Source organism: Chamaea fasciata, unplaced genomic scaffold (genome assembly GCF_029207755.1).
Source record: "Chamaea fasciata isolate MVZ Bird 193981 ecotype frontalis unplaced genomic scaffold, bChaFas1.0.hap1 SCAF_2, whole genome shotgun sequence".
Taxonomy (NCBI): domain Eukaryota; kingdom Metazoa; phylum Chordata; class Aves; order Passeriformes; family Sylviidae; genus Chamaea; species Chamaea fasciata.
The window spans coordinates 25,896,515-25,923,562 of record NW_027094087.1 but is presented as its reverse complement, the minus strand read 5'-3'; the positions used below and the strand labels follow the sequence as shown (position 1 = coordinate 25,923,562).

At 37.6% G+C, this 27,048-nt stretch overlaps 1 protein-coding gene across 5 annotated transcripts in view; it reads right to left on the bottom strand.

Annotated features, from left to right (window-relative positions):
- STXBP5L (syntaxin binding protein 5L) overlaps nucleotides 1-27,048 on the bottom strand; it is a 184,445-nt gene that overhangs the window by 17,774 nt on the left and 139,623 nt on the right. For 2 of the 5 annotated variants that reach the window (XM_066175316.1, XM_066175317.1), the window contains 2 exons: nucleotides 23,811-23,876; nucleotides 4,769-4,939 (listed from right to left, as the gene is read on the bottom strand). In XM_066175316.1, coding sequence (XP_066031413.1) covers nucleotides 4,769-4,939; nucleotides 23,811-23,876 — 237 coding nt within the window. Of the gene's footprint in view, nucleotides 1-4,768; nucleotides 4,940-16,265; nucleotides 16,317-23,810; nucleotides 23,877-27,048 lie in introns of all 5 variants that reach the window. The other 3 variants (XM_066175318.1, XM_066175319.1, XM_066175315.1) reach the window with 2 other exon arrangements.

The following is a 27,048-nucleotide window of genomic DNA, read 5'->3' as shown; positions in this document are numbered from 1 at the left end:
CTCAGCATGACACCAGGTGAGTCTGCTTCCTCAGGCAGTGGCCTTTTTTCTAAGATAACGACTCAGTATCATGTTTGAAGACACCAGCTACAGCACACTGGACTTGCCTGGAAGTTTCCCTCAGGTTACCTAAATAGCTTTTTTTTTTTTTTAATGGTAATTTTCACAAATACTATTGATGAATAAAGAAAGTTTAAATTATATAGTATGTATCAAATATTGTCTATTTTCCAAAACAAACTGGACAAAGTCGTGCAGATGAGAGAACAACTTATCCCTGAATAACTGTAGTCATCCTATGCATATACAGACACAAAAGAAAAACTTCATGTATACAAGTATACTGGACCAGTTAAAATGGAAATGGTGCTGTACTTGCCATAGAATTTTGATAAGGTTATTAAAAATAATAATGACTTGAGTGGTTCATTTTGCCAGCTCGTAGTGACATTTCAATTCAAGTGCTCTGTACCAAATTTTAACTACCTATAATCAAAAGAGTTAATCCAAAACCTAAGTGCTGAAACGGAATTGTTTTAAAGGAAAGCTAAAGCAAATACCAAGCCTTTGTTCTTAGCATTCCTAGAAAATCACAATGCACAGCAAAACCTTGCTAGGATTCCCTGTTTAGAGGCAATTCTGTAACACCAGTATGCAAATGACCTTTCTAGAACAAGGTGATTAGGCTGGGGAACAAAAATAGTAAAAAAAGGAAGACAGTTTTATATCACTGCTGCTGGGAGTAAATGAATTTCCAAACACAACACTTCAAAGGAAAAACTCTACTCTGTATTTTCTTCCCACAATGTATGATGGAACCACAGGTGGACATAGGTATGCAGAATGCCCAGATTTCTGTATGGATGCAGACAAGGAGGAAAAAAAGACAACTTCAGCCAGCACAAGCTAGAGAGAAACCTTTGGAGAATGCAAAATAGCTTAAAAAAGCAGTGTTTGAAAAAAAAAAAAAAGAACAACCAAAAACCAAGAAGTCTTAAATCTGAAAGACTTCTCATAACACACAAAGCAAGGAGAAATGTGTGCCAGCACGTGCATCTGTGCACACATCCACGTACCCACCAGCTACACAAGTACAACCACACTGAGCTCCCTCCCACAGCAATTTTATTTTTGTTCTTTAATGCCACTGTTTTCTTTAATTCAGGGTTTTCTTTAATCTAAAATTGCAATTAAAAATTCAAACACAATACATATTTTATTTTCCTGTGCAGAAAAGAAGCAGACGTTTGGGATCTATTAATCTACACTGCAATTCTTGATCAGGTTGGGATATCTGCAGGTTTAAAAACTATGATGTTAGCTCTTAGGCTGAGATGGACTATTTTGGGTCTGTGCCACAGTACAGAAGGCAAACCAGTCGAGCCACACATTTTCCCCAGGAAGCTAAACAAAAAAATTAATCCCTATTTCAGTGTTTCTGTGAAGACCTGCAGAAAAAATTGGGTGCTAGTCAGAACCTCGAGCTGGAACACACTAAAACATGAGCAGTACAAATGGCTACAGCCCTCAAAGAAATCCACTAAGTTTGGAGACAAAACACATTCCCATTCTACAGAATGTTATCATGGGTCAGAATCTCTGTAAGGATTTTATTGGCTAAGAATAATTTGCGTTCATGTGTATTTTTTATTACTGTTTAAGAGCACAAGGTTAACTTGATAATAAAAAAATGTAGTTTCTACTCTGTGCAAGGAAGCCTTATCAAAGAAATATAATCACTAACTCCTGAAATCTCAAAAACTTCTTTTCAAACGGGACTTGAAGTTTAGACTTTAGAAGCTCTGCAATGGAATTTTCTGTATTTGTGGGTTTGTTTACAATGCCCATAAATTCTTACATTATCTCAAGAAATATACTGCTTAATCAAAAGTATGTGAAAAGAAGATTGTTTAGAATGAGTGATCATGGAATCACAGAGTAGTTTGGGCTGGAAGGAACCTTTACAGGTCATTTGGTTCCAACCCACCTGCAACAAACAGGGACAGCTTCCACTAGGTCAGGTTGCTCAGAGCCCTGTCCAATCTGACCTGGAATGTTTCCAGGGATGGGGCATCCATCACCTCTGTGGGTAACCTGTTCCAGTGTTTCACATAAAAAAAATCTCTTTCTTATAAATAATGATATGGTATTGAGAATTTGCAAGGTTCTAATTTTTTGCTAAAAATAAGATATAGAACACTATAGGAACTACAGAATTTTTTACTACAGCCATAAGAGTAGTCCATTTATGAAAGCAGAAGATACTGAGACAACATGCAACATTTCAAAAAGCATAAAAGAGGATGATGAGGAGACTGGGAAAAAACCATAGGTTTAGGCAGTAACAGTAATGAGGTACCACTCCTCTGCTACTGGTACTTGGCTTTTGAATTATTCTGCTATGAATGTGGGAGAAACATCAGCACTCTATGAATCTGAGCAGTTTGCAATATTTCAACCTGTAGACAACAAGACAACTACTCTGCCCTTCCCTCCCCACCCCCCATTTCCTTCCTATGATTCATCATTGCAAAGACATTCTTCAAAAATGTTTGTCTATATCAGGAATCCTTCTGCAGAGGTAAAGAGGTAAGAGTCAGCAAAATCTTGACAATCAGCTCACTGGAACAAAGTCAGAAGAATGTATTGTGTGAAAGTTTGTATAAAATAGACTTGATGAAAATGCTGGAAATACAGTTCCTATTATACCAGGAGGTCAGGTTTGAGTAAGCAGAGTTTGAAATCCAATGCAAGGGAAGAAGATTCATTCATTATTCTAATATACATCTTATGATTACTTACCAAAATGTATTATCTTTTAAATCAAATTGTATAGAAGAGGTTGTAAAGAGCAGGAACTGGAAGCATTATTAAAAAAAAAATCTCCAAGTATTATCAGTGCCTTGGAGACAGGTTTAAAAAAGGTAAGAACCATTTACCCCCACACAAAGGCTTTTTTTTTTTTTTTTAATGCCTAAGAAGTCCTTCTGAGATAGCAAATTCTAATCAAAATTCTACTCTGGTAGAATAATGAAAGTCTACCAAATTCTAACCTGAAATGCTACTTTTCTAGAAAGGACATAAAATACGTATCTTGACTCACCTCATAAGAATATAAAAATAAAGGAAATAATTTCTTGGGAATACATCTATTGTTTGTTGCAGCATATGCTCCTAAGTAGCCAATAAATTCTTAGCAAAGAGGGGATTTTTTTTTCATTTTATTTTGGAACAGCTCAGCCAGAAGGTTTTGATCAAAGCCACTTTCACATTAGAGAGAGAGTTTTTATTCTCAGCATATTCTTTCTCAAACCTTTTAACTTCTTTTCTACTTTTTCCCTCACCCAGACTAAGAATCTTTCAAGCATCATACCACCTTCCACCATATTATTTAGCAGAAAAGCCTTTAGAAACACATCAAACCACTTGACAAAACAGCGTGTCTAGAAACTCAAGATACATGAAGAACAGTGGAATGTCAGTCATTCCAGGCAGATCAAGCAGTAGAGCTAGAACTCAAAAATCTAATACTGCCAACTGAAAAACTGTTTAGACAAGCTGGACAGAAGGCTTTGCTTTACTGAGAGACTACAGATAATCAGAAAATTATTTTAGTCAACAGACCTGCTGAAAGGTGACTTATACACAAATCCAGACACCCAAGGACAAACTCCAACCATGCTCCACCACATTACATGCGGGTATAAATCACTCTGGAGATTGTCTGGCTCACTCTTGCAACAATCGTTTCACTGACTTTACTGAAAGTTTTAATATTATTTAAGTGATACTTTTAAATAGGATTTTAAAAAGTCAGTTAATTCAATTTACTTCTCAAGCCTGAAAGGAAGTTGGATGATTATCTCTGAAAGAGATACACTTTTATATTAAACTAGACAGGCATTATAAACAGCCATGAACACCATAAAGTGAATCTTTCATGACACAGGGATGCAGCAAGCCACATCATGCCATTGAAAGTATCACTGTATTACTAAATGTTTTGTACACAAGAGTCAGTGGGCCCTTAGGGGGCTGTGAGTTCTGCCTGCCAGTGACTTTATTTACCCTAGGAGGATGGGAGGGAAGAAGAAAAAAAGCATAAAAGGGTTAGGTAATACTGTGGCCTTGGCAGGTACAAGTGGTGCTGATATTGCAGGGTATCTGCATGCAAGAATAGAAGAGTTTGGTACTACATAGGATGAAGAAAAGCGCTCAGCAATAGAAACTACTGTGGCAGTGGTGTATTTTCCATCAGGAGCTGTTATAGGACAGTGTTACTTACCATGTTTGTGTGGCACATAAAGAGAGCTATCCAAAAGGGTTATGTTATGCTCACCGTCAGTCATTAATGTGGAGGAAAAATTTCCTATTTTTTGTTACCATAAAAATAAAAAAAATCAAATCTTCTAGCCATGTGCCATGAATGACAAAGGTATTTGAAACAATTTGCATTTTAAAACACCAAGGTAGACAATCTGAGTGATATAATTCCCCTTGCTCTGCCTTTATTAACACGTGTGGAAATTAGGGAGTACTGGTTCCAGGTGTAATTGTGATGCAGACACCCCTGCAGGTGGGCAGGTTAGGACACAAACACTCCCCACAAGAAGAGGATTAGGGTCACGGTGTTGCTGATTGCCTATCACAGTTTCAAGTGTTAGCTAGCTCAAGGCAACAACTGAGACAAGGATCCTGCTGAACTTATTCCCTTTCACACCGGGTGAGAAATTCACAAATACCTGGCAAAAGAGTCATTGCCACCCACCTTCTGTGGTGACTGGGAGAGAAATCTCCATGCAGGCTGCAGACTGGGCTTTCCTGAAGGGGGGCCTGCCGGGCCCTCGGCGGTTTGCTCGCGACACATCCGCACTGGAAAGGCGTTTGCCTGAACTGCAGCTCTGGGATGTTGGGCTTGTACAGTGACCATTCACATGATCTGGAAAGTGAATGCAACAAATGCTAGGTAAAGTGTCAGCTCCCAAGATTCAGAATGGAGGAGAGATATATGTTCTGATACTTGAGAATGGGTAAAATCAAATCTTCTGTGAACAACTACTGATTTGTTTTACCAACCCATCATGTGTATGTAAAAAACTCACCATATCTTTGAGGTATGGTTTGAAAAAACCCAAGGGCCACAGAACTGGCACATGTTCTTAGAGCTGCAGATCCCACAGCATTTTGCTGACCTGTGCACACAGGCATTTACCAAGGTACTGCAGGTAACACTGACACCCCACTGTTGTGTCTCCTAAGAGATGCCAAGTCAATTTGAATGTTTTCTTTCCTTTTTGCTCTCGTAAGAGCTACAAGTATAATTTACTACAGGGTAGAATTCAGAGCTAGACATCTTCCCTGCCTGACTCAAAGCTGCATGAAACAGGCCACTATTTGAGATAATCACAAAAATAGCCATAATATTGCTAAGTATTTTATTCTTCATAGATCATAGATTTATTTTACTTCTAAGGAAACTGCCGAACAATTGATTTGTGTGCTACAGCTCCATAGAAATGAGGCCATGGTCAATCAGCACAGTGGATGTTGCTGCCTCATGGGGTGGGAAACAAAACATGCCTGTTTCGAACTCTTACTACATTCCTCTATTCTTTGTCAACAGGTCTTTAAACCACAACAACCACTGATCAGGGCCTGGATCAGAGCTCAGAATTGGACTGGACCGCAAAATATTCATGTGATATTTTTCTTCCTCTCATGCCTGGCAAGACAAGATGAGGAGAATTACTGAACACAATCTCCTCTTCAACATGTGAAAGGATACACACCCAGGTATAACTGAATTATTTTTGGTCAGCAGGTTATTTTAAGAAAAGAGCAGGTAATTAGCAAAACAAAAGTTCAGATTCATGCAAGCAGACTGAGTATTTTATTCAAAACTGTAGAAGCTCAACACCATAGGTAGGGGTTTCTGCTTAATTTGGGGTTAATTCCCACAATCATGAGGTTTCTGCCCTTATTATAAATGTTGGGTTATTTATATCTGAGAATTATCTTAGTCTTTAAGAGTCTCTATTTAAGGATCATATTCAGTCAACTCTCTTTGATTTGTATTGTATCCAAGGACAAGATAAATGGCCCTGTACCAAGATAAATTTATTTCTTGGTTACCATGCCATGACAGCACCAGTGTACATTATGAAAAGCACTCAATATACACTCCATATACACTCAATATTCCAGTCCTATACTGAATACAGAATAGTGACTATATATCCATACTGACCAATATAGTGTGGTACATGTAGTCTTTGAATGTGCAAGTCATGTCCTTTCCATGTGAAAATATTCACTCTTAATGAACAAAAGTGGAAAAAAACCTTCAGAATTATAGATTAGAAAGCAATTTAGTATCTGTACTGTGTAACAAAATAGCTCTGTAGGAGACACAACTTCCACGCTTCTTGTCATTTTTCCTTAACGCATGGCTATTAACTGAGCTAACAGCAGATATAAAACTGATGTGGATGACTCATTCCATTTTTAGTTAGGAAATTTTCCAAAATTTCCTGGAACTGTTTGTATATTTCAGCAGAAAGTCCTTTGAGATCGGGGGTTTTGTTCAAGGACACAGGCTGACTGTTAAACCTCAGCAAGAGACACATCCTCATCCAGCTGCTTCCTTTCTTCAAAATTCAGTTTGTGGTTAGGAGTTTCAGCATGATACCTAATTATCTCCAGGGGGAATCCTAGGAAGTGGTGAGGAACATAACAGAGTGAAAAAAAAATCATATTCTATAGAAACATCAATAACATTTGTGAGTCCTCTCCCCTGAGCATGGTACAGAATGGCCACAACACATCCAAACCCCTGTTCACTATGCCACAGTTTGAGAGAAATGCTGCTGTGTTTCTCTAAGTATGCTGACTTGTCTCATTTACCTTCAAAGGCCCCCACAAAATCGTCCTTAGGATCTGGGCACCTACATCCCTTTAGCTGTTTTGACAATGCTTTTCTGAATAAGCAAAGCCAGTTCCTGGGAAGAAAAAGAATCAGGCTTCATCCTAGATGAAAGATGTAGAGATATCCCTTCATGTACTGAAGCTGGTGAAATATTAGTGGGTGCTATAACAATGAGCAGAAGAGGGATTTTATTGATCAGCTACAAACTTGTTTGCATTTTAACACTGTTCTGTTCCTCTGATTAGATGTAACTTTTTAAAATGTATACAAGAAGAAATACAGGTCTTCAAGCCTTAGTAAAAACACAGGCATTGTACAAAAAGTAAGATGATAGGAAACAGGACTGCAATTTTTTTTGTGGAGAAACTGAAAAGAATCCAGTAGATAAAGACCACTCAAATCCATGAGAAAATTCTATGTGTGTATTTAAAAATTAACTTCTCATATTTTTTAATGCTATAAGCACTGTGATACAAAACTATTCTAGAGAAAGGTTATGTACTATTAAAGAAAGGGTTCCTTAATGCATTGTCTGAGAAAAGATGAAGTGTGCAAGAAAAATGACAAGAAAAACAGAAGTACTACTTTTCTACAGTGTACCTTCTAAGGGAGAATGAGAATGTTCAAGCTCTCAGCCTTTCAGAAACAGCTGCAATGATTTACTACCCCTCTGAGTCACCTGATTCTCCTTTGCCATGACAGATGTCTCTCTACCACTCCAAAGAACACGTACAGGAGGCTTGTAAAAACAAGGCTTTTTTTCCAGCTTTGTTTGATTCGTAAGGAAAAGCAACATTTTAACTTTTGTCCTTGCTGGAATACTGCTTCTGTCACATGGTCACTGGGGCTCTTCTCAGCTTGGAAATATTAATTGATATGGAGCATTAATGGATATCAAGGACATTAATGTTGTACTTAAGCAGCAATGCACAGATTGCTTTGTGCTATTGACACAATAGTGCAACAGTGCCTCACTCTCTTTTCTTCTGGAGGAGGCAAAGAAAAGTTGTTGCTGAAGAGAACTGCACAAAACACACCCCTTCTCTTTCCTACCACTGCATTTGCCATCACCTCCTACCCCTTCTCATGGATGCTGCTGCCCATGAGGCGAAGGGAATTAGAATTATCCTCTCCAGTGCTCCTGGATCCCTTCAGCCAGTCCCACACTAATGCAATATATTTGGGCATCAGGGTTTAGTGGAGTTTATCCTTGGAGCAGTCTCCAAACTGTAAGAGCCATCCCACCATGCCAGGGGAGCAGCCTTGTCTACTCCCTGTGGGTAGTGAACCAAATGGCCAGGGCTCAGTTTGTAGATATTCTGATCATTAATTTAAAAATTTAGGGCTCATGCAAGCCATTGGAAGTAATCATAGGCAATTACCCCTTTAGTCCATTCAAAACTAACTTAACTGTATTGGTTTAATAAAGCAGCAGTAAATCATTGTATTAAAATACCTGAAAGTTAATGACATAAAATTCTGTAATGTTCTCCATGTGCTGCTTCTACAGTGCAGTTTGTGGTTGTTTGCCTTTGTCTAGGCCCATGGAATTAAAAATGCTTACCCATATGAATTAAAAATACTTTATCTGTCCCCATTACCAAACACCAGCAGCATTCAGTGCCCTGTGCACCCCACAAACTGCTTTAAAAAGCAAAGAGAACTGTGCTGGATGTAAGGCAAGAGTGTCACACAAAATACCAGAGGGGTGATGAGATCAAGAGGAGCTGAAGAAGTAACATCAGTTACTGTGAACCTGATGAAACTACTGAGAGCTGTGATGTACAACGTGACAGCAGCAAGCCCACAGGGCAGCCTCAAATTAAGCCAAATTTCTTTGAGGCACGTTGCACAGGGAGAATATTCCATATATACATGCTGATTTTAGTTTACACACAGTAACATGTATATCCTACACAACCTGCCTGATTAAAAACACAGAACTTTTAAACAACTTGGTGACCTCTGCAAAAAAGCCAAAGAGACCAACAATTTACCAGTAAAAAGATGAACACTTGTTAAATCCAAATGTAATGAAAATGTCAGTAAGAAAGACGCACTCATTTGCAGTTAGTGCCTAGCAATTTTTTACACTTGACACAAAAAATCAGGAAAGAATATGATCAACCAATCCTTTCAGTTCTAACAAAGGGATAAATTCAAACAGAAAAACTAGCTCAAAACCTTCCTACTAATGATTAGAGAGAGGCTGAGACAAAGGAATATAAATATCCATAATTAAAAGCATTATAATATCATCTTAAGTTGTAAGGAAGTAATCAATAAAAGAGAAGATGAGAACTGGGAAAGAACCAGAGAAATGCTTTAATATGGAGCAGAAAGAACCTGAAAAATAAGTCTGAGAGAATCTTCTCAACAACTGTTGAAGAATTCAATCTTTACTGTTAAAGTGAAGAAAAATCCATATGTTTCCACTGATGGATTTTTGTGTATTACCAATAAATTAGATTTTGAGTAATGATTACAGTGGTGACTAGCCTTTATTTTTACACAGCAGAGAGATGCACATTTGAATTAAGAAAAGAATGCAATCTCAAAACTGTACAAATGGCCCCAAGAACAGTCTCCGGTTTGCTTGTAAATAAAATTAGTGTAATAATGTAAATATTCATTAGTGAGAACACAGACAGATACAACTAAATTGAAGAATTTTAAGGAATTTATTAAAAAGAAACTTCCTTAAAAAGTCAGAAACATAAATTTCCCTTAGTGCACTTCTGTCAGCCAGACAGGAAAGAAGGTGAAAGTCCTGGCAGAAGAGGTTAATACAGATGTACTGCCAAAATAATGTACATTTAATATCGTGTCTTCATCAGTTTGAAGAGGAAGGAAGAGTTGCCTTAGTGACATGCTGGTAGAATATCTAGGTCCACTCTAACACTGTAATATGCTGTCATTGTAACATACTGCCTACTAACTGTGTAATATAATGGTATTCTGCCTATGGCAACAAAATCCTATCATACACTTGGTTCTAAAATCACCATGTTTTTTGAAAGCAGGATGAACAGATGCATTTGTCAGAGAAACAAAATACTGTGGAGTGGCTGAAAAGACCAAGTGCATTGTCAGATCACTGACAGATTCTCTTTTAAACTACTATTTTTGCCCGAAATTAGGAAAAAAAATGAAATGAAAATACAAAATAAATGCTCTCCAAATGAAAAACACGGAGAATACATTATTGTATATCATAACATCACCCCCACAGTTATCATATCTGAAAAGCTGAAACCTGGGCAGTGCAAACCTAAAAACAAATCTAGCTTTGCTCTCGCAGAATAGTGGGAAAATGTCGGACTATTTGGATCTAACTCTGCTCCTCAGATTCATCTGCTAAATTTCTAGTGATCATATAACACCACACTACGGGACTGTCTCAAAAAGTACACAGCACTCAGTGTGCCTCCACAGAATACTCTGACATAAATGGTTGCTATGCCTTGTGCAATAAACAGGAAAACATAAGACAGAAAACCTGACAGAATTCTGGAACGCAAGCATGAAACGTGATAAATCCTGAGGTGCACAGAAGACAACACTGGAACATGCAAGCAGAGTGGACGGATCACAGGATCACCTGGATATCAACAACTTGTCCTGAGCACTCCTTAAGTGTAGCATTGCACCTGCATTTTCACCATGGAAAAAACTGGCATTCATTCTCTGGGTTTGAAAATGAAAAATGTTACAACCTGAGAGGTGAGCAGAGACCGCAGCATGGAAGAACACCCTGTATGTGTTCGCAGTGCTGAAAGGAGTGGAAAATGACTTACCTTTGAAGTCCTCAGTAAGGAACTCTTCTATATAAAACCAAAGAACTTGGGAGCAGTGAGTACCTGTCACAACGGAGCCTAGCAGTTGTGTATCATTTTGTTATTACCAGCTCCTAAATGTACGATGATCTTTACCACTTGTTTTGTTTTTCCATGTGCCAAATTTCATTGCCTTTCCTTTGTGATGAAATTTAACTGTATTACTTACAATCATTTTAGTTAGGGTATTTTTTGTATGGTTTAAGGCACTTACCTTTCCTTTTAACTACTTGCTTGTAAAATTCCCAAGTAGATCAGTTTGTTGTATTTTTTTTTCCTCACCTGGAAGCATTAGAAATTATAACACAGCCCCTTTCTGCTGTGAAATAGAACCACAGAGCACATGTGTATTCTGCTGTAATAACTGAATCATCCTGTTGCTTTTTAAAAATTCTGGTAGTCTGGACTGGTAGAAGTGCTAATATATCCATTAGCTATATAGGATCTCTTTCAAAAATGTTTGACTATAAACATTCTCCTACTTAGGAAAGGAAGGAACTGGTGCTGTCATACACCTGGCCTTCAGAAGACTAACAGACTTGTCTAGTAGGGTCCTCAATGCAGAATATCAAAATCCAAGGCTCAAGATGTGAAATAGCTGAAAGAGCTTAAAACCATTTTTGTAGAAGTAAAATACTTTAGTCCACCTCACAATGTTTTGCACCTTCATAGTGATCAATCTTGAAGGAGAAAAGGCAAAGTTCACCTTCCACCAACTCAGCAAGAGCAGAACCAGCCACTTGAGGGGTGAAATCCTTCCCCTGTATTTGGCATTTGCCAGACTACAGATCAAGTGCTGTGATTCTTGACTGGACACTGTCCTGACCTACCTGGGGTAGTCTGACCTGCTTTGAGCAGGATGGAGGTCTAGACAATCTAGACCTGGGGGGGGTCTAGAGGTCCCCTCCAACCTTGATTATGCTGTGATTCTACCTAGAGGCAGAATTCAGATGTTTCCTCTACTCAGATGGTACTTTCAGACTGAGAAGGGGGCAGAAAAATTCCTCTACCCTTCTGGAAGGAGACACACACTGGACAGTCCCTAAAATCCTTATCATGCAAAAATACAAATAATTTTCAATATATATTGCCAAGTATTTAAAGGAAATCATTGGTACAGCTCGATGTCTGGACTGCCTTTTCTACAAAGTCATACCAAAGAGGAAAGCAACTCATTTAGTTTCAAAATTTCTGAATTGTTCTTTAGCTTTGTAAACAGAACTACAGATCCAGATAAATCAATACAGAATGCTCCACCTAAAATCTACCAGTTTGTCCAATGCAGTAGTAAGCAAAAACAGATGAAAAGCTTCAAAATTGTATGAGCGCCTAATGTCTGCTGTAAATACTTTGAAAAATTAAAGCGAGAATTGCTATAACCCCACTGTTCATTCTTAAAATGGAAATGAGGCTTCATTTATTCAGGCACGGTCTTATAGGCTTGGGAGCATCCAGGTAATGATGCTTCCCTGTCCATGAAATACAAATAGTGGATATTTTCATATTGTAATTCTATTACCACATGCATTAATCAAACACATTCAACAAACCTCAGCCAAAATGGACAAAATAAAGTACAAACCCATAACCCCCAGGTCCTTAATCTGATCCTTACAATTATGTTTTATGAACCCAGCTTTCAGAATTAAAGTTTTTGTGCCTCTGCATTAGAATATGTTTCTCAAACCCCTGAAAAAATGAGCTTATCTGGCAATTTCTCTAGACTTTCACTACTGTATAAGGTGGAAGACATTAACTTCACTTGGCAAAGAACTCAGTCACTGCTTATAAGTATCTGAAGAAAGCATAGAAAAATACATTAAAATTTTTATGAACACAGCTTAGCAGGAAGGAAAAAAAAAGAAGATATCTATTTATATTTGCATTTCCTTTTGTTCTTTCATTAATAAAGTCTAGGTGATGGCATAATTCCTTACAGTCAAACCATCTGTTCATAGTAATTCTAGAAAAGTCAGCAGTTTCTGACCCTCCCCCACCTTTAGCTATGGCTTCTGTCTGGCTCCCTGTGATCAGCTGGAACCTTTAAAAGCTTTTAGTGAAATGAGCAGAAATATTTTCTAAAAGAGAAGTACAAGGTGATGCTTGAAGTGGCTGGTGAAGCAAAGTTAGAAAGCTCTTGTACCAAAGCAGTTCTATGTATCTCGATATATCTCAGACTCTCCACTTGATTAAATTAAATTAGGATTGTCCCCATAACTTATTTCTGTGAAACACAAGCAAGGAAATGAAGATTATCTGTTCAGAAGACTTTTGGAAACATTATTAGGTTTAAAAATAAAGATACTATCATTCAGAGGTGCCTCTGGAGGGTAATAGAGAAGCTGTACAGTCTATGCAGCAGCATTGGCATGTCTTCCTTCTGGTCAGCTCAAATAAACATTGGGTTGCTGTGACCTACAGTAGCTAAAACTATCAAGAAGTTTCAGTGTATCCCTTCATGTGCCACATCACTCATTTCTGTGTGGAGATACAACATCCACAGGTGACAAGTGCTTCAGCACGGAGAGATAATAATCACCACATCAAAATAAAAAGAAGCTGAGATCAACTTCATCAGTCATATAAAAGGTCAAAGTGGAGTCCCAAAGTACCTTTAGGTCATGAAAATCCTGCTGAGGTTTAACAAGAACATCTTGAGTCATCAGATAACACATTATTCCCCTAAAAGATAGCAAACTACTCCCCAAGCAATTTCCAGTACTGGCAACACCTCCACCTGAAATAGATTTAACTTCTACTTAACCTCTACTATTTACAATTCAAAGCAAAGTGAAAGCAAGGACATTCCAGGAGGCAGATCATAAGAAGGGAGCAGAACTGTAAGCTGCCAAATGCTAATGTATGCCCCAATTAGCTGCAGTTGCTGCTGAGAGTGGGCGATCTATCAGCACTCTCTAAAAAGCTCCGAGCCAGAACCAATGGAATGCATGGACAACATTTTATCATTTCAAAGTGGTGACCTGAATATCTTTACAAGAAGTGTGGGCCAAAAACTACTGTTAGCCCTTGAATATTCAGACTATGGGGACAATCTCAGGCAACGGCTGAACAGTGGATAAATAATCTCCAAGAGCTCCGACGGTGCGGCCAGGACATTTTGGAGCAGAAGTAACTGAAATGTGGTCATCTCTTCCAGGAACTCTCATTTAAATGTAGCTCCTTATACTGGGAAAGAGAGGCTCTTCCCAGCCTGTTGTAAACTAAGCAATTTATAATTCAACACACTTTTAATGGCTAGAATAATTAACAGGAATATCTCGCCCTTCTAAAACAGTCATGACTGAGAGTTGAAAGTCTGGGGGTTTTTCTGTTCCTTTTCCTTTTCTAAACCTCTCTCTGCTGTTGATTCTCCATGAGTATGTGCCAGTTTAGACACTGAATGCTGCTTCCACGTGCTTCATCCTTAGCTTCTGGGTAATCTGAGCACAGGATACCTGATTGCTGTGGAACTAACAACAAACAGGATGCTTTAGTGACAATTTGATCACACCTTTCAGTGCTTACAAAGCTTTTGGAATCAATGGCATTCCACTAGTTCCTGCAAGATGTTGAACTAGACCTTCTTAGGCTTATTTTAGTTCATACTTAGCTTGTTCTGTACTATTAAAATATAATGAATATAAGCAAATAAAGGAATGGTAGAAACATGACTACTCTGAAATCAAAACTACCGGCAGGATTATGCATTCCATTAATCTTCAAAGTTCCTTACATATGTCATATATTTAAAATGGATCATCATGCTTCCTACCCTTTCAGGTTGATTCTGTTTAACTTCTAGAGCTTTTTACCCTGCTCCTCAGTCCTTGGGGTTTTCTTGGGATTTTTTTTTTTTTTAAATTTTGTATTTGTTTGGGGTTTTAAAAATATAAATCTGCCTGCAATTTGTCAATATATTCTAGGCAAACCTTACAACTGTAACATGATTACAGGAAAGCTGATGATAAGGTAGCTTTTTCTTTGATACGCAACATTTTATATCAAACAATAAAGCACTAACCAATTCTAATTACAATGGTATACTTCTTTTTCAAAATCCTCTAAATCCGGGTTTTGACCATTAAGTTTACCTTTTGCTTGTCTTATGCTTCAGGATTTAAAGTTATTTGATGCTATGTGTCCTTCAAGACAATGTATTTTTAATAATACTAACAAAAAGAAGTTTGTTCTGTAGAATATGGCTTAGTCTTAAATCCTATCCTATGGCTATTTTGATACTCTAAGTATTCACCTTCCCTCTTAATAGCTGCCCATTACTTTAGTGATAAATATTGATTTTACAGGTCTATAGCTGCCCACTTCTTTCACCTTTTTGGAGTATTAGGAACGTTATGATTTTCCACTCCAAATTTTGTTTAGGTGTATTCCTCTATTCCTACTTTCTCAAATTTATTTCAACTTAATCACTTTGCACTCTGAAACCTGCACAACTTGGATTAAATTTTCCAATTATTTTCCCATTTTTATTTACCTAATCTTTACCAGGAGCAATTGACAGTTTTCCAGGTTCCTCAGTCATTTAGATTATGAAAGACATATTTATACACCTGACTTTTGCCTTGTGGAACAAATGCTACTTTGGTTAATAGGTGCACACGATTCCCAGTGACAGAAATGAAGTTCAGCTGTCTTATCCAAGGACATGATCCAACTTTAATTTTTATCTTTAAAAGGACACTAAGTAATGAGGCATGATTACTTGGCTTTTTCTGTCATCTTACAAGGGAAACTTCCCAAGAGTAAAACTAGAAAGAACTCCTTGAGACTGAGAATATTTAAAGAACAATTATAAGAGTTTTTTGTGTGAACCACACATTCCAATCCAAATACCACGGGCAATACCCTTTATATGGATATGGTGTTGCATGATCTGCTCCAAGCAGTTTTAGATTATTTGAGATATAAAATTTTCATTTTAGGTTTTTCGAGGTGAAATTTGTGCTCTCACTATGCACTTCCACTGAAATATTGGAGCAGAATTCAGAAAAAAGATTACAGCAAACTCTGTATTTAACAGCTGGCTGAGGTAAGTCTCAAGGAGAAGACTGAGACAAATGACTGATTTCCAATCTGACTCCTCAGACATTCAAAGACACCATAAAATATGGATGTTCAATTGTCTAATCACTGTTGTGGCACAATTCGTACACCGAATAAAGAAAATAGACCAGCGCATGCATTGGGTATTATAGGCAGAGTTCACCAACAACCAGCTTGGAAAAACTTCTGGAGCTTTTTCAGAATAAAGTATTACACACACAGTGTGTAATGACTGGCAATATATGTCTACATGAAATAAATGAATATTAAACAAGCAAAATGCTGAGAGCTGCCAACAGAACTGTATGGGTTAATAGGTGGTTTTAGAATGCCTTTTCAGACAAAGCCTCTGAGGTTATTGTGTTATCTCATGAATCAGTTGGTAGAATGTTTTGCCAATGAATGTAAGGAAGTTTAAAGCTGTTGGCTTTCGCCTACCGTACCAAGATCAGTCTTAAGATCTGTTGGCAGACTTAACTTTCTTGATCCTTTAACTGAAACAACAGAAAAAGGAGAAAGGCAGTTGTTAATAAGTAAGAAAGAAAAAGGAGCGAGGGAAAACAACATGCCATCTTCTGGTTAAAACCATGTTGCAAATTTGTAGCACTTTTCTTTTAATCAGCATATAAAGGCAGAATAATGGTTTAAATATTTTCATTTACACCATTCAGCAAAATAAATGCAATTGAACAAAGAAGCACTGGAAAAAAAATTACTCCAGCTGTCAAGGAGTGAATGATGTTTTACACAGCTTTGGCTGTGTGCCTGCAATATCTTACCTTGTGGTGACAGGAATGATAAAAAAAGAAACCACAAATGAGATTAAGGCAAATATTGCAAATGCTGGCTATGCAGCATATCACAAATATTTAAACACCTGCAAACCAATTTAATCAGAGGGTGCAATGAAATTATGAGATCTGATGACATCATATCTCCAGACAGCATTTGAAAAAGAGAGGGCATATTGCAGAGGTTATGGAGACAGAACATACTGTTGTAATATTATGGAAAGGAAGACAGATTGCACAGAAACGAAATACAGCAGCTTCAGGACATAATGTGGTGTTATCTAGTCATCAAAATATTGTACTCAATTTAATGGAGGTTTAATTATTTGTTGTGTTCCAATTATGCAAGAAACCGGTAATTTTGCTTCTGTTCAAAAATGTTTTCATTTCCTCACACAGGAGCACATTTTCAAACAATGAACACCAGAGAACTGAAATAAAGCATGTCTTGTAGCAGTCAAAATGGCATTAAATTTATCAGAAGAATGCCTTAAGAAATCTTTTATTAATTATTCAGAAGATTTGATTTCCAATTTGGTTATTTCATTTTGTATTCATTATTTTTCTCACATGGTTTTCTGCCTTTTATCCCTTACCCATGCTGTCTGTTACCATAAGGGAACAATCAAATATTTGTCAACTAACTAATATATTACTATTATTATACTTCTAAATAAAGTCCCACATAATAAATATCACAGTGACAGGAACATACGAATATAAGGAACAAATTCGTTGTAATTTGTATTTAGTAAGCTTTTAGGTCAGAAGGATGCCCAGAGCAGACACTCACTCTTTTAAGTCACAAAATCCCTAAAAAAAAATTTTCTGCTGTACTCTTTTGCAAAGCCTGCAATGTGGCAGAATTAAATATCAGCCAGCACCTATGTCAGATGTTTTTCTTTTTCTCTTCAGGTATGAGTAGGGGAACCCAAGAGGCTCTTGAGCAATATTTTGCTATCAGTAGAACCAGCACAGCTCTCCCAGTAACCCATCTTTAGCCATAACTTTGATCCAGGACACGGTAAAGAAGGCTCTCCAGATCAGCCTGACATCAAAAATACACACCCCTGACACTGTTACATAAAAATTCTCTAATTTGGATACCAAGCATTAGGCACCAACATCCATTTTAGGCACGCACACAAAGGGCAGTTCGATTTTGAGAACAGCCTTTAAAAACCCATTCCATTTATCTGAGCAGCTGTCAAATACTCTTTCAGACTGTGAATGGGAGGTTACTGCTCCAGAAAATCAGTGCTCTGCTATAAAGAAGCATCACTCGTGATATAATCTCCTTTTAGTGGAAGGACAACATCTGGCCTAACCAGCCCTCTAAAAAAGGATAAGCAATTCATAAGAAATACTGTAGGGCACTTTACTAACAGATTAGGACTTAAGAGTAGCAAATTAGTGCTGTCATCATGCAGCTTTGAGCTTTGAAAATTGGTGGTCTAACCTCTTCTATTTCTAGGTTACAGGTGTTTGTGTACAGCAGGAATTATGTGTCTTGTGTTGCATGCCACAGCTGTTCCCAAATGGTGACACATGTCTGAACCACAACAGCTCCCAGCTATTTGTGCGCAGGCTCATACAGCACATGCAAACTTTGGGACTTTCTGATTCCTCTGAAGGAGTCTACACAAGCTTAGTTTGGGAGCTGCCATGTGACAACTGCACACCCTTCACGTGGCAATCCCACAGCTGGATAGTGATGCACCAGGACATAGCATGGATCACTGACAATTGATCCCAAATTTGAGGGTAAAAAACCAGAAGCAGCTGGTTGTTTTCACACTTTACTGTGATTAAAACTGTCTACATTAATGTTTTAAAACTAATTTTTAACTATTAATAATATCGACATTTTGATCAGTTTATGTAACCTATTTTTAGTACCTAAATCACGCATGTTTTACTATCTTTACATGTATTATAAAGAAGGATCATGCACATAAGCCTATCTTGCTGACAAAGAGCTTTGGAAAACTAGTTTTATTTGAGAATGTAGTACAAAGGTTCGAGAGGCCAGCAGAGTTGTCTGCTATTATTATTTGTTTATATTCACACTGGAGGCAGCCAGCAGAAATTGTGATGCTACAGCACAAGGCAAGACAGCCTCTACCCAAAAGCGCTTCAAGTGTTAAGAGTCAAATTATTCAACTGTGGGATGAGGAAGAGTTCCTAGGTACAGTCTAGCAGCCAGCTAAGCTGAGCACGCAGGTCTTCTGACCTGACAACATCCTGCTCCGTAGCCATATGGTTCCTCTCAGTCTTTCAAGGAAAAAACCAAGGCACAACCAACAAACAAACGTGTGCTTGCAGCTCTGGCATTCAACGCTGAGTTTCCCTCAGCTAGTACAGCAGCACTGTGGTCACAGATTTTCATATTATTCAAAACGTAGGTGACTTCATACAGGATTTTTCCTAATAAGGAGCTTCTGTCTGGCTAATACCTGGAAATATCAGTCCCAGTTACTGCGAAAGCCCCCTTGAACCCTGAGCCACGCACCAGGGGCTGCACAAAGGCCCAAACCCAGGTTCCTCTGCTCACACTGCTTCCTTGCTAATCCCTACACACAAGTCCCTTCTCAAGAACTTAAGCACGAATTCACCTGTACAGAAACTCCCTTGCTTATGGGAAATAGTGATAAAATGCACCTTGTATCCACACTGCTGAAGCTACACCAATTATTGTCTTCTGACTAGTTAATATTATTTCTATTTTAATATAGATAGGTAGAAACCGTTTTGCAGTGTTATCAGTAACTAAGTTTCAAAATAAATTACAGTCTATGTTTTACAGACACACAAAATGTTTTGAAACTTTTACTTTCTAGCTTGTTTTCCAGGAGAATATAATTTTCAAATTGAGTCAAATCTCTGCAGATACTCTGAAGTCACCCACAAGTTAAGAAAGAGAATGATTGTTAAGATACTCAATAATATTCTTCTAGGAAGAAAGCTATTTTAAAAACACTTCACATAGGAAAGTGGGAGTTTGGCATGGCAAAGGCCTAACCCCAGCAGATTTAACCAGAAATGAATAAGGATAGCAGCACTTGGAAATCACAGTATGTGTAAAAACTTGTGATCTTGCCATTAGAGACCTGTCTCAAAGCTCATGGGAATCAGTTATGGTAATCTTTACACAGCCTTCTCTAAGCTTCAAAATCTTAATAGTATTTTGGATACAAGCCCCCAGTATAAAGGTGCTTCTTAAGAAAAAACACAAACCCATTTTCATTTTAGAACAAACATTTGAGAAGTCACTCTCCTATACACAGACTGAAGAAATTCTTTCCTTCTGGTCTTCGAAAGGAGGCTTAAGTGCCCAATTGCATATCATACAGCAAATGACCTATCAAAGTTATATTTTCCTGTGCTCACAGTGTATTTGCATCTATACACTTCAATATGAAGCTCCATGTGAATGTTTAAAATGGTAATGGACATACATAATTATATATATTACACATTATATTCCTAAGAGCCCGGGAATAAGTTTACCTAGTGAGATGATAAAAATAAAGGCAAAATTTACTGGAATGGGTACTGTTCTGTAATACATTACACAGTAATTAACTCAAGCATTTGATAGAGCACCACTTACTTGACGAGTGCTTTAGAGCTACTGAGCTCTTGTGTGGCACTGCGGAATGAAAGCAGTACAAAGCCCTTTTGACCCCCAAATCAAGACAAAAATGAAAATGCAGTTTGAAAGAACAAGGCATGCAGGAGTAAGAATAGGATGTTCTGCAGCTTTTGGTTTTAAGCCACCAAATACCATGATATGGCATGCCTTGCTGCATTCATGAAACATGCTTTATATAGATAAGGGTTTGGGGGTTTTTAAAGTTCTTTTGTTCCACAATTTTTACCAGTGTTTTTCAATACATATTACTACATCCAGAATACATTTACAGTGGAAATTGCCACTCTCAGATATTCAAAAATAAGCAGAATCTTTCAAATGGCTTTACTAACTTCTTCTTTTCCTTTATAGTGTTGGAAATGCATCACTATAATATTTAAACACTAGTTTAATTAAACAAGATACCAGTGGTTAAGGAAGATTATTCCTCTCCTCTGCCTACCGCTCTTAAAAAGCGAGGTTGCTATTTCTTCCCTTGCTGCTAACCTCTGCGTGGCATTTCAGAAAACTTTTAATCAAATGGTTTAATTTTATGTTCTATTCTGAACCGTGTTCAGCACGGAAATCTGATTTTTCAATTATATCATCTGCAAAGTCATGTTTTAGTAAGTAGCACAGGAGGAACATCTCAGAAGACAGTCTTGTGAACGAAGTTAAATATTACTTGATGAAGAAGCAGGATTTGTACTGAATTATGTACCAGCCCTGCATGTGCAATAAGGAGTACTCTTCAGCCCTGAGTTTCTTGCTCAGTGCTCCAACACTCATATCAATGATAGAACACACAAATGCCTAATTCTGCATTGAGGCAGGGAGAAGAGAAACAACAAAGCCAATTTTCTGAGTTGACCTAGGGGGAAATTTAGAGGCTAAAACATTGCCAAGCACTAGAATGTTACAGGCAAAACAAATTTTTCACAGAAACAGAGATAGTTCAGGCAGTCTAAGCAATGTTCAACATCAGACCAAGAAATGAGGAGGCAGGAGGTTTTTCAAGTACTCCAAGAAGCCTTTACCAACACTTCTTATGGCCTGACTGGAATGGAAATCTGACTAAGCTACTCATGGCTCTCTCAGATGTAGAACTACTCATGTCTACACTGCCAATTAGCATGCCCTAGGGATTCTTCCTAGGTGCTGTCTTGGGAGCCTCAAAGTACACACACAAGCACAGCAATGTTGTTCCTCAAATCATTGCCCTTCTGATGGAGGTAAGGATGAGGACGCTCACCACTGTGCCATCCACCACGTGTGCAGTGTTTGCCATCTAGACTCATGCGCTCCAGAAGTTTGCACTTTGTGTGTGTATTGAGCACACTGAGGGCCAGTACCTGGCATGAACTTCCCTGTTGGGTGAAGAACTGATGTTGATGTGCTCTGGCAACCAGAATGAACTGCTACAAATCAAACTCTGCTCTCTCTGTCTTTGCAACCTTATGTAGTCACACCCAGCAGGCCCTCCTTCATTGGGCAGCAACTTGAACCAGTTCACAGAGCAGTTCAAGTTTTCTTTCTGGTTTTGCTAAATTTCTGAAGGATCAAGTCTTCGTCTGTTTTCAGCAGAGGAATGCAGTCAGTGTTTTTACAAACACAAAGATCACGGGGCTCTTACAGAACCCAGCACACTTCCATTGCAGGGCTTGTGTGCCTTGGACTTTAAACAGATAAAGGCAAGGCTGGAAGTAGAAGGATCCTGCCTGACAGATCCATAAGTATGTAGCTGTGCTCTATGAGCAAGAAACATTAGTCAGTGAGAAGGCTGGTGTAGGTGTGAGGCTGTGCTGGTAAGCACAGGATTAGTTCCACTCTCAAGTTTGGGAGGGTGTAGTTTTGAGGTCATTTATTCCAGGTGACAATGTTGGATTCTGCCCCATTTTACAGCAGGTAGGCAGAAGCAATATTAATTAAATTTTGCAATAATTAGATAAAAATAATTAATATCAGTCACAGTAAAAGAAGCTGCTTCTTCTAAAAAGTATGCTCTAATAATAGTTACTTCCTACAAAACTGCACCTGATTTAACATTTTAAAAATATAAATATAGCTTGGAAAACAACATGAAAGGGCTAAAATAGGAAACATCCATAAGTATGCTATGTTTTCCTTGCTGAATATCTCCAAAACAGAAAAAAGCAGAATAAATTTTGGAGCAAATTATCTCAGATTTATCTAAGAGAGCTATTTTTGAGCACTAGCAGAATGAAAAATTGAAGTTAACTGCAGAAAAGTAAAGTGTTATAGGACACACTCATCATTATAAAACTAAGAATATGCACATATGGTTACCAAGTCAGTCATCTATCTTCTAGCTTTCAGTGAAAAGAAAGGGAAAGGTTTTAGCTCATTTCTGAAAAGTGAAAAGTTGAATCCCAGTGAGCCACACAATAAATAATCTAATTATAACTGAGCTATCAAATGTTTTATTTTAAAGCCTATATCATGAGTTTCTGAGGCCCCGCTCAAGGGTTTGAGCTCCTAGTTTTGTACCAACACTATTATAGCATATTTCACTTTGTTATCTCCGTATCTACAGAATCAGGGTTGCAAATAGTACAAGGAAATACATATTTCAAAGCAGCTGCTTTGTTTTAGCTCTTGGTATGTCAGGGAAACACTTTTATTAGTTTCAGCCTTCTATAAATTACTAATTAGTGTCTTTCATTCAAGATTAATGTATCCTGTTATTATGACATAAAATATGTGAAACAATAACAGAGAATTTGAATAGCATACTTGTGGGAATTTGTTGCCATAACTAAGGAGGAAAAAAAAAATCTATCAATATTTACCAAACTACAAAGAAAAGAAGTGTGATATGCATACCACAAGCAAAACGGACGTATCACATCTCCTTATTTCCCATAACATTAAGAAGTCAGCTACCAGAAAACAGCTCTTAGCAACCATCTTTAAGACTGTGAACTCACATTAAAGAGATCAGTGTAGACTAGGTACTTGCTGAAAAGGTCTCTGGGAATGAGACGAATTCCACCTTCTGAAGGACTATGGGTAAAATGGGAAACATTTATGAATTTTTGTGTGGCCAAGATTTCCCTGCCCTGGCTGATAAGCAATTATTTTTATCTGAGGTTCTGCTTTCACTGTAAATTACATAAATTAGGCACTGGAGTTCTAATGGCTAATATTTACCATCTCTATACTGCTGGTTTAAAATAATTTCTCTATGTACACGTATGCATAACATATACATATAGAATTACAAGGACTCCCTACTGTAAAAAAACTTAGACTTTAAAAAAAACAGAGAAACAAGCTTCTTATAGGAGGTTATAGGAATATACCTGCACAGTCCTGTTACTTCAGATGTTTTCACACTGTTCAGCTCAAGATGCACCATGTACATTTAAGTTTTCCTTAAGGAAACAGACTTAGGATTTTACTGTGCTATGTAAAAAGCGCTTCTCCAGTATTTTCTTCTCTTTGGAACTATGCACTTCACTTCTTAGGGATTAATGAAACACAGTGATGCATGACATGAATGGCTTATACAGACTGCAGGAAGAGAAGCCAATCACCTTTACCTGAAGTGGGAGACTTGCAACGCTCAAGCTCCAGGGAAACTGGACTGTCACTGAGTTCAGTCAGGCCTGAAAAAATGGAGTTAAAGAGTTAAGTTACAATCTAACAGGGCATGCTTCAACTTTCTTGGTTGATGATATTCTGCACTTTAAAGTCAATTTGGAGAAAGGAATGGTGTGAAATGAGAGGGAAATAATCTATTTCAGATAAGTGCAGTTATCAGGCTGTCACTGCAGCAATTTAGGCTTGGTTTAAAAAAAAAAAAATCACACCTCTTGTTAACTCAGATTTGTTTTCCGAGTGCCTTGGGATAGAAAAGAGTGACTGTACCTAACAAAAGAAAACAAGTAAGTATAGTTTAAAATGTAAAAGTCTGTGATATGACTCAAACTCATTCATCCCTGTCAAACTGATGTGGAAAAACCCCTGTGCTTTCAACTGCTGCATAGTGCAGGGAGAAAATCTTAAAAGAGGGGAAGAAGAAAAAAAAGTAAGATTACTGCTACTGTGCAATATTATAACTTTCATGAATTCACACAAGATAGATCATTTTAAAGGACACAGAAGCATTGATAATGCTGGCTGAGTGTAATGCTGAATTTTTTGACAAAATACATTATACATGGTTTAGAAATACTTGTCAGGAACTCCACCTACATGGAAGACAGCACCAAGGAAAGCAATCCTACTCTATACTGTGTAAACTCGAGCTCGTTTCTGTGAGAAAATGAAGATCCATCTTAGTTGAATGTTCAAGTTCAAACATGCCTTTAGGCATGGAAGGGAGGGAAAGTCTGAGGTCACTCTGTCCTTTCCCATGGGCTAACTGTTGAGTGGCTAAACTGGGCATGGACACACCTATTCAAATGCATTCACTGTATGTACCTGTAACACCCTGTGGCTCACCCTTCATATAGGAGCTCTGGCACCCTATGCCATTGGCTACATGGAACTGACAGGAAGCCCTGCCCAGACATTCACATGCCAGCTGGGTGGATCCACAGCCCTGAGGTCAGAACCCACAGTCAGGTGTACATTACTGCCATACTGATACTGAATTTACACACACACTCCGCTTGTGCTGCATCCTGAGAATCAAATATCCTACAAGAATCTTTCAGTATGCCTTAAAAGGGCACCACGGCTCCTGTAAGAGTTTATGTTATAATTCTTATTGTTTCTGGACCCTCAGGCCACTAACCTTACCACTAAAATTCATATACACACTCGTTTTGGAAAATTCTGCCATTCAGTCACCAGTCCTGCTTTCTTAGTATTAAAAACATTGAAATTTTGAAGTAAGTACTAACAACTTTATTACAATGTATTTTTGAACTGCTAAAAGAACCGGAGAGGATCCAGAGACCCAGCCAGCAGAACAAAAAAAGCTCCTACCAGTAATGAAGATGCAGGAGCACAAGAATAATGTTGAGAGCCCTTTGGAAAACCAGCAGTATTGAATTAGTCTGTTAAGCCAGTATTAACAACATACTCGCTCCTGACTTAAGAAACAAGATCTGTCAAACTAAACACTATTCTTGAAAACCGAAGACTTTTTTTTTATTTTGAAAAATGTAATAGAATCTTTCTTTGATTTCACTGAGAATCTGTGAGAAAAATTTATATTTCAATCAATTGCAAGTTCAGTCACTTTTGATACTATGAGAATATTCAGGAACTGTAATAATTTAGGAAACCTCTCTTGTACAGCAGATCTTACTTCCACATGAACCCAAGGTTTCTGTATGTCCCTAGAGATTTGGGACAGAATTGATTTTTCCTGCAGAACTGTCCACAAGGTGCAGTGGGAGCAATTTTGGCATATTTGCATAGCATCAGAGGCCTTGGATAAATAATACTTAGACTGTTTCTTCTGTAAATGCATTATTGGAGATACACAAGTTTTAACACCTTGTCTAAGATGTTCTAAACATTGTATAATTAGTTCTCCTGTTGGATACAATATTAAATCTCAGGTCAGACTTTGCTTCTAAATAGTTTTTTTACTACCGTGTTCATAAAAACAATATTCCATCTCAATACAAATTATGGTACTGTGGAATTAAACAGGAAAAACACCAAACTGCACCACCCAAGAGCAACCTCAGTAAGAAGACCACGACTTCTTCATGTTTGGCGCAATTTGCAACACAAAACACAAAAGATACATTTCATGTTATCTAAGAATGTTGAAGAGGTAAACTTCTCTACAAACTTTGATTTGCTGTCAAGCCACTGTCACCCCCAGCAATGACCACCTACAGTTGCCTTTAAAGGAGAAGTGCAGCATATCCCCATGTGAAATGCAATCCCCTGCACTGGAGCATTTAGCTTAATCTCACTTAGATTTGCTTAAACACTTTCACATGCAGATTTTCTCCTGCCATAAATCTTTCTTGCTTTGAAACAGTATAATGAGTTCTGCTCATTACACACCCATTTACCCAAAGTATCTTTTAATCTTGCTAAATTCTAAATTCTGAAGATGTTGTAAGGCAATGAATTGCTCAATCATCATTCACTGAAAAGTGAAAAGATAAACACATATTCATCAATTTTTATGTGTTACCTTTGATTCCACTAAATGTTTCCTTTTGAGATAAGAAAGTGAGCTCTCAGGCTTTTCCTTGTACTACTGCTCATTTTTTACTCTCATTTCCTTTTTAAGGAAACCAAACTAAATATTTTCAATAATTTACCACGTATAAATATTTCCATGAACTTCAGCTTCCCTCAAATGTCTGAGAGACTACAACAGCTACTGAAGTTGGATTAAAAAAATATTTTTACTTTCCATTTTGAATTCTGTAGGCAGTTTGTGCCCTAAGATATTTTAGCTATTTTTAGCCTCCCAAAACCACCATCCCAGCAAATTTTAAGCCCACCTAGAGCAAAAGGAATATAGCAGTAAAAATAAAGGCAAAAACCTGAGACTTGGCAATCTGAATAATCACCTGAGAAAAGATATACCTATAGACATTATAAAGAAATTTGCTTTGATTTGAGCAAATCATAAACATATGTAAATAGTGCAAGATGTAAATATATCGCATAAGGCATTAAAACACTTCTACAGATATGTCCTATGGATACTTTTCTAAGTTTAGTGTGATTTTCTTCTCCTTTTTATTCAAGGATCAAAACCCATACTAGTATGAGGTAACAGCTTTTATGAACCTGTAATTTTAATTGTGTGAAATTTGAAATTTCTGTCTGTATGTTTGAATGATTCAGACTGAT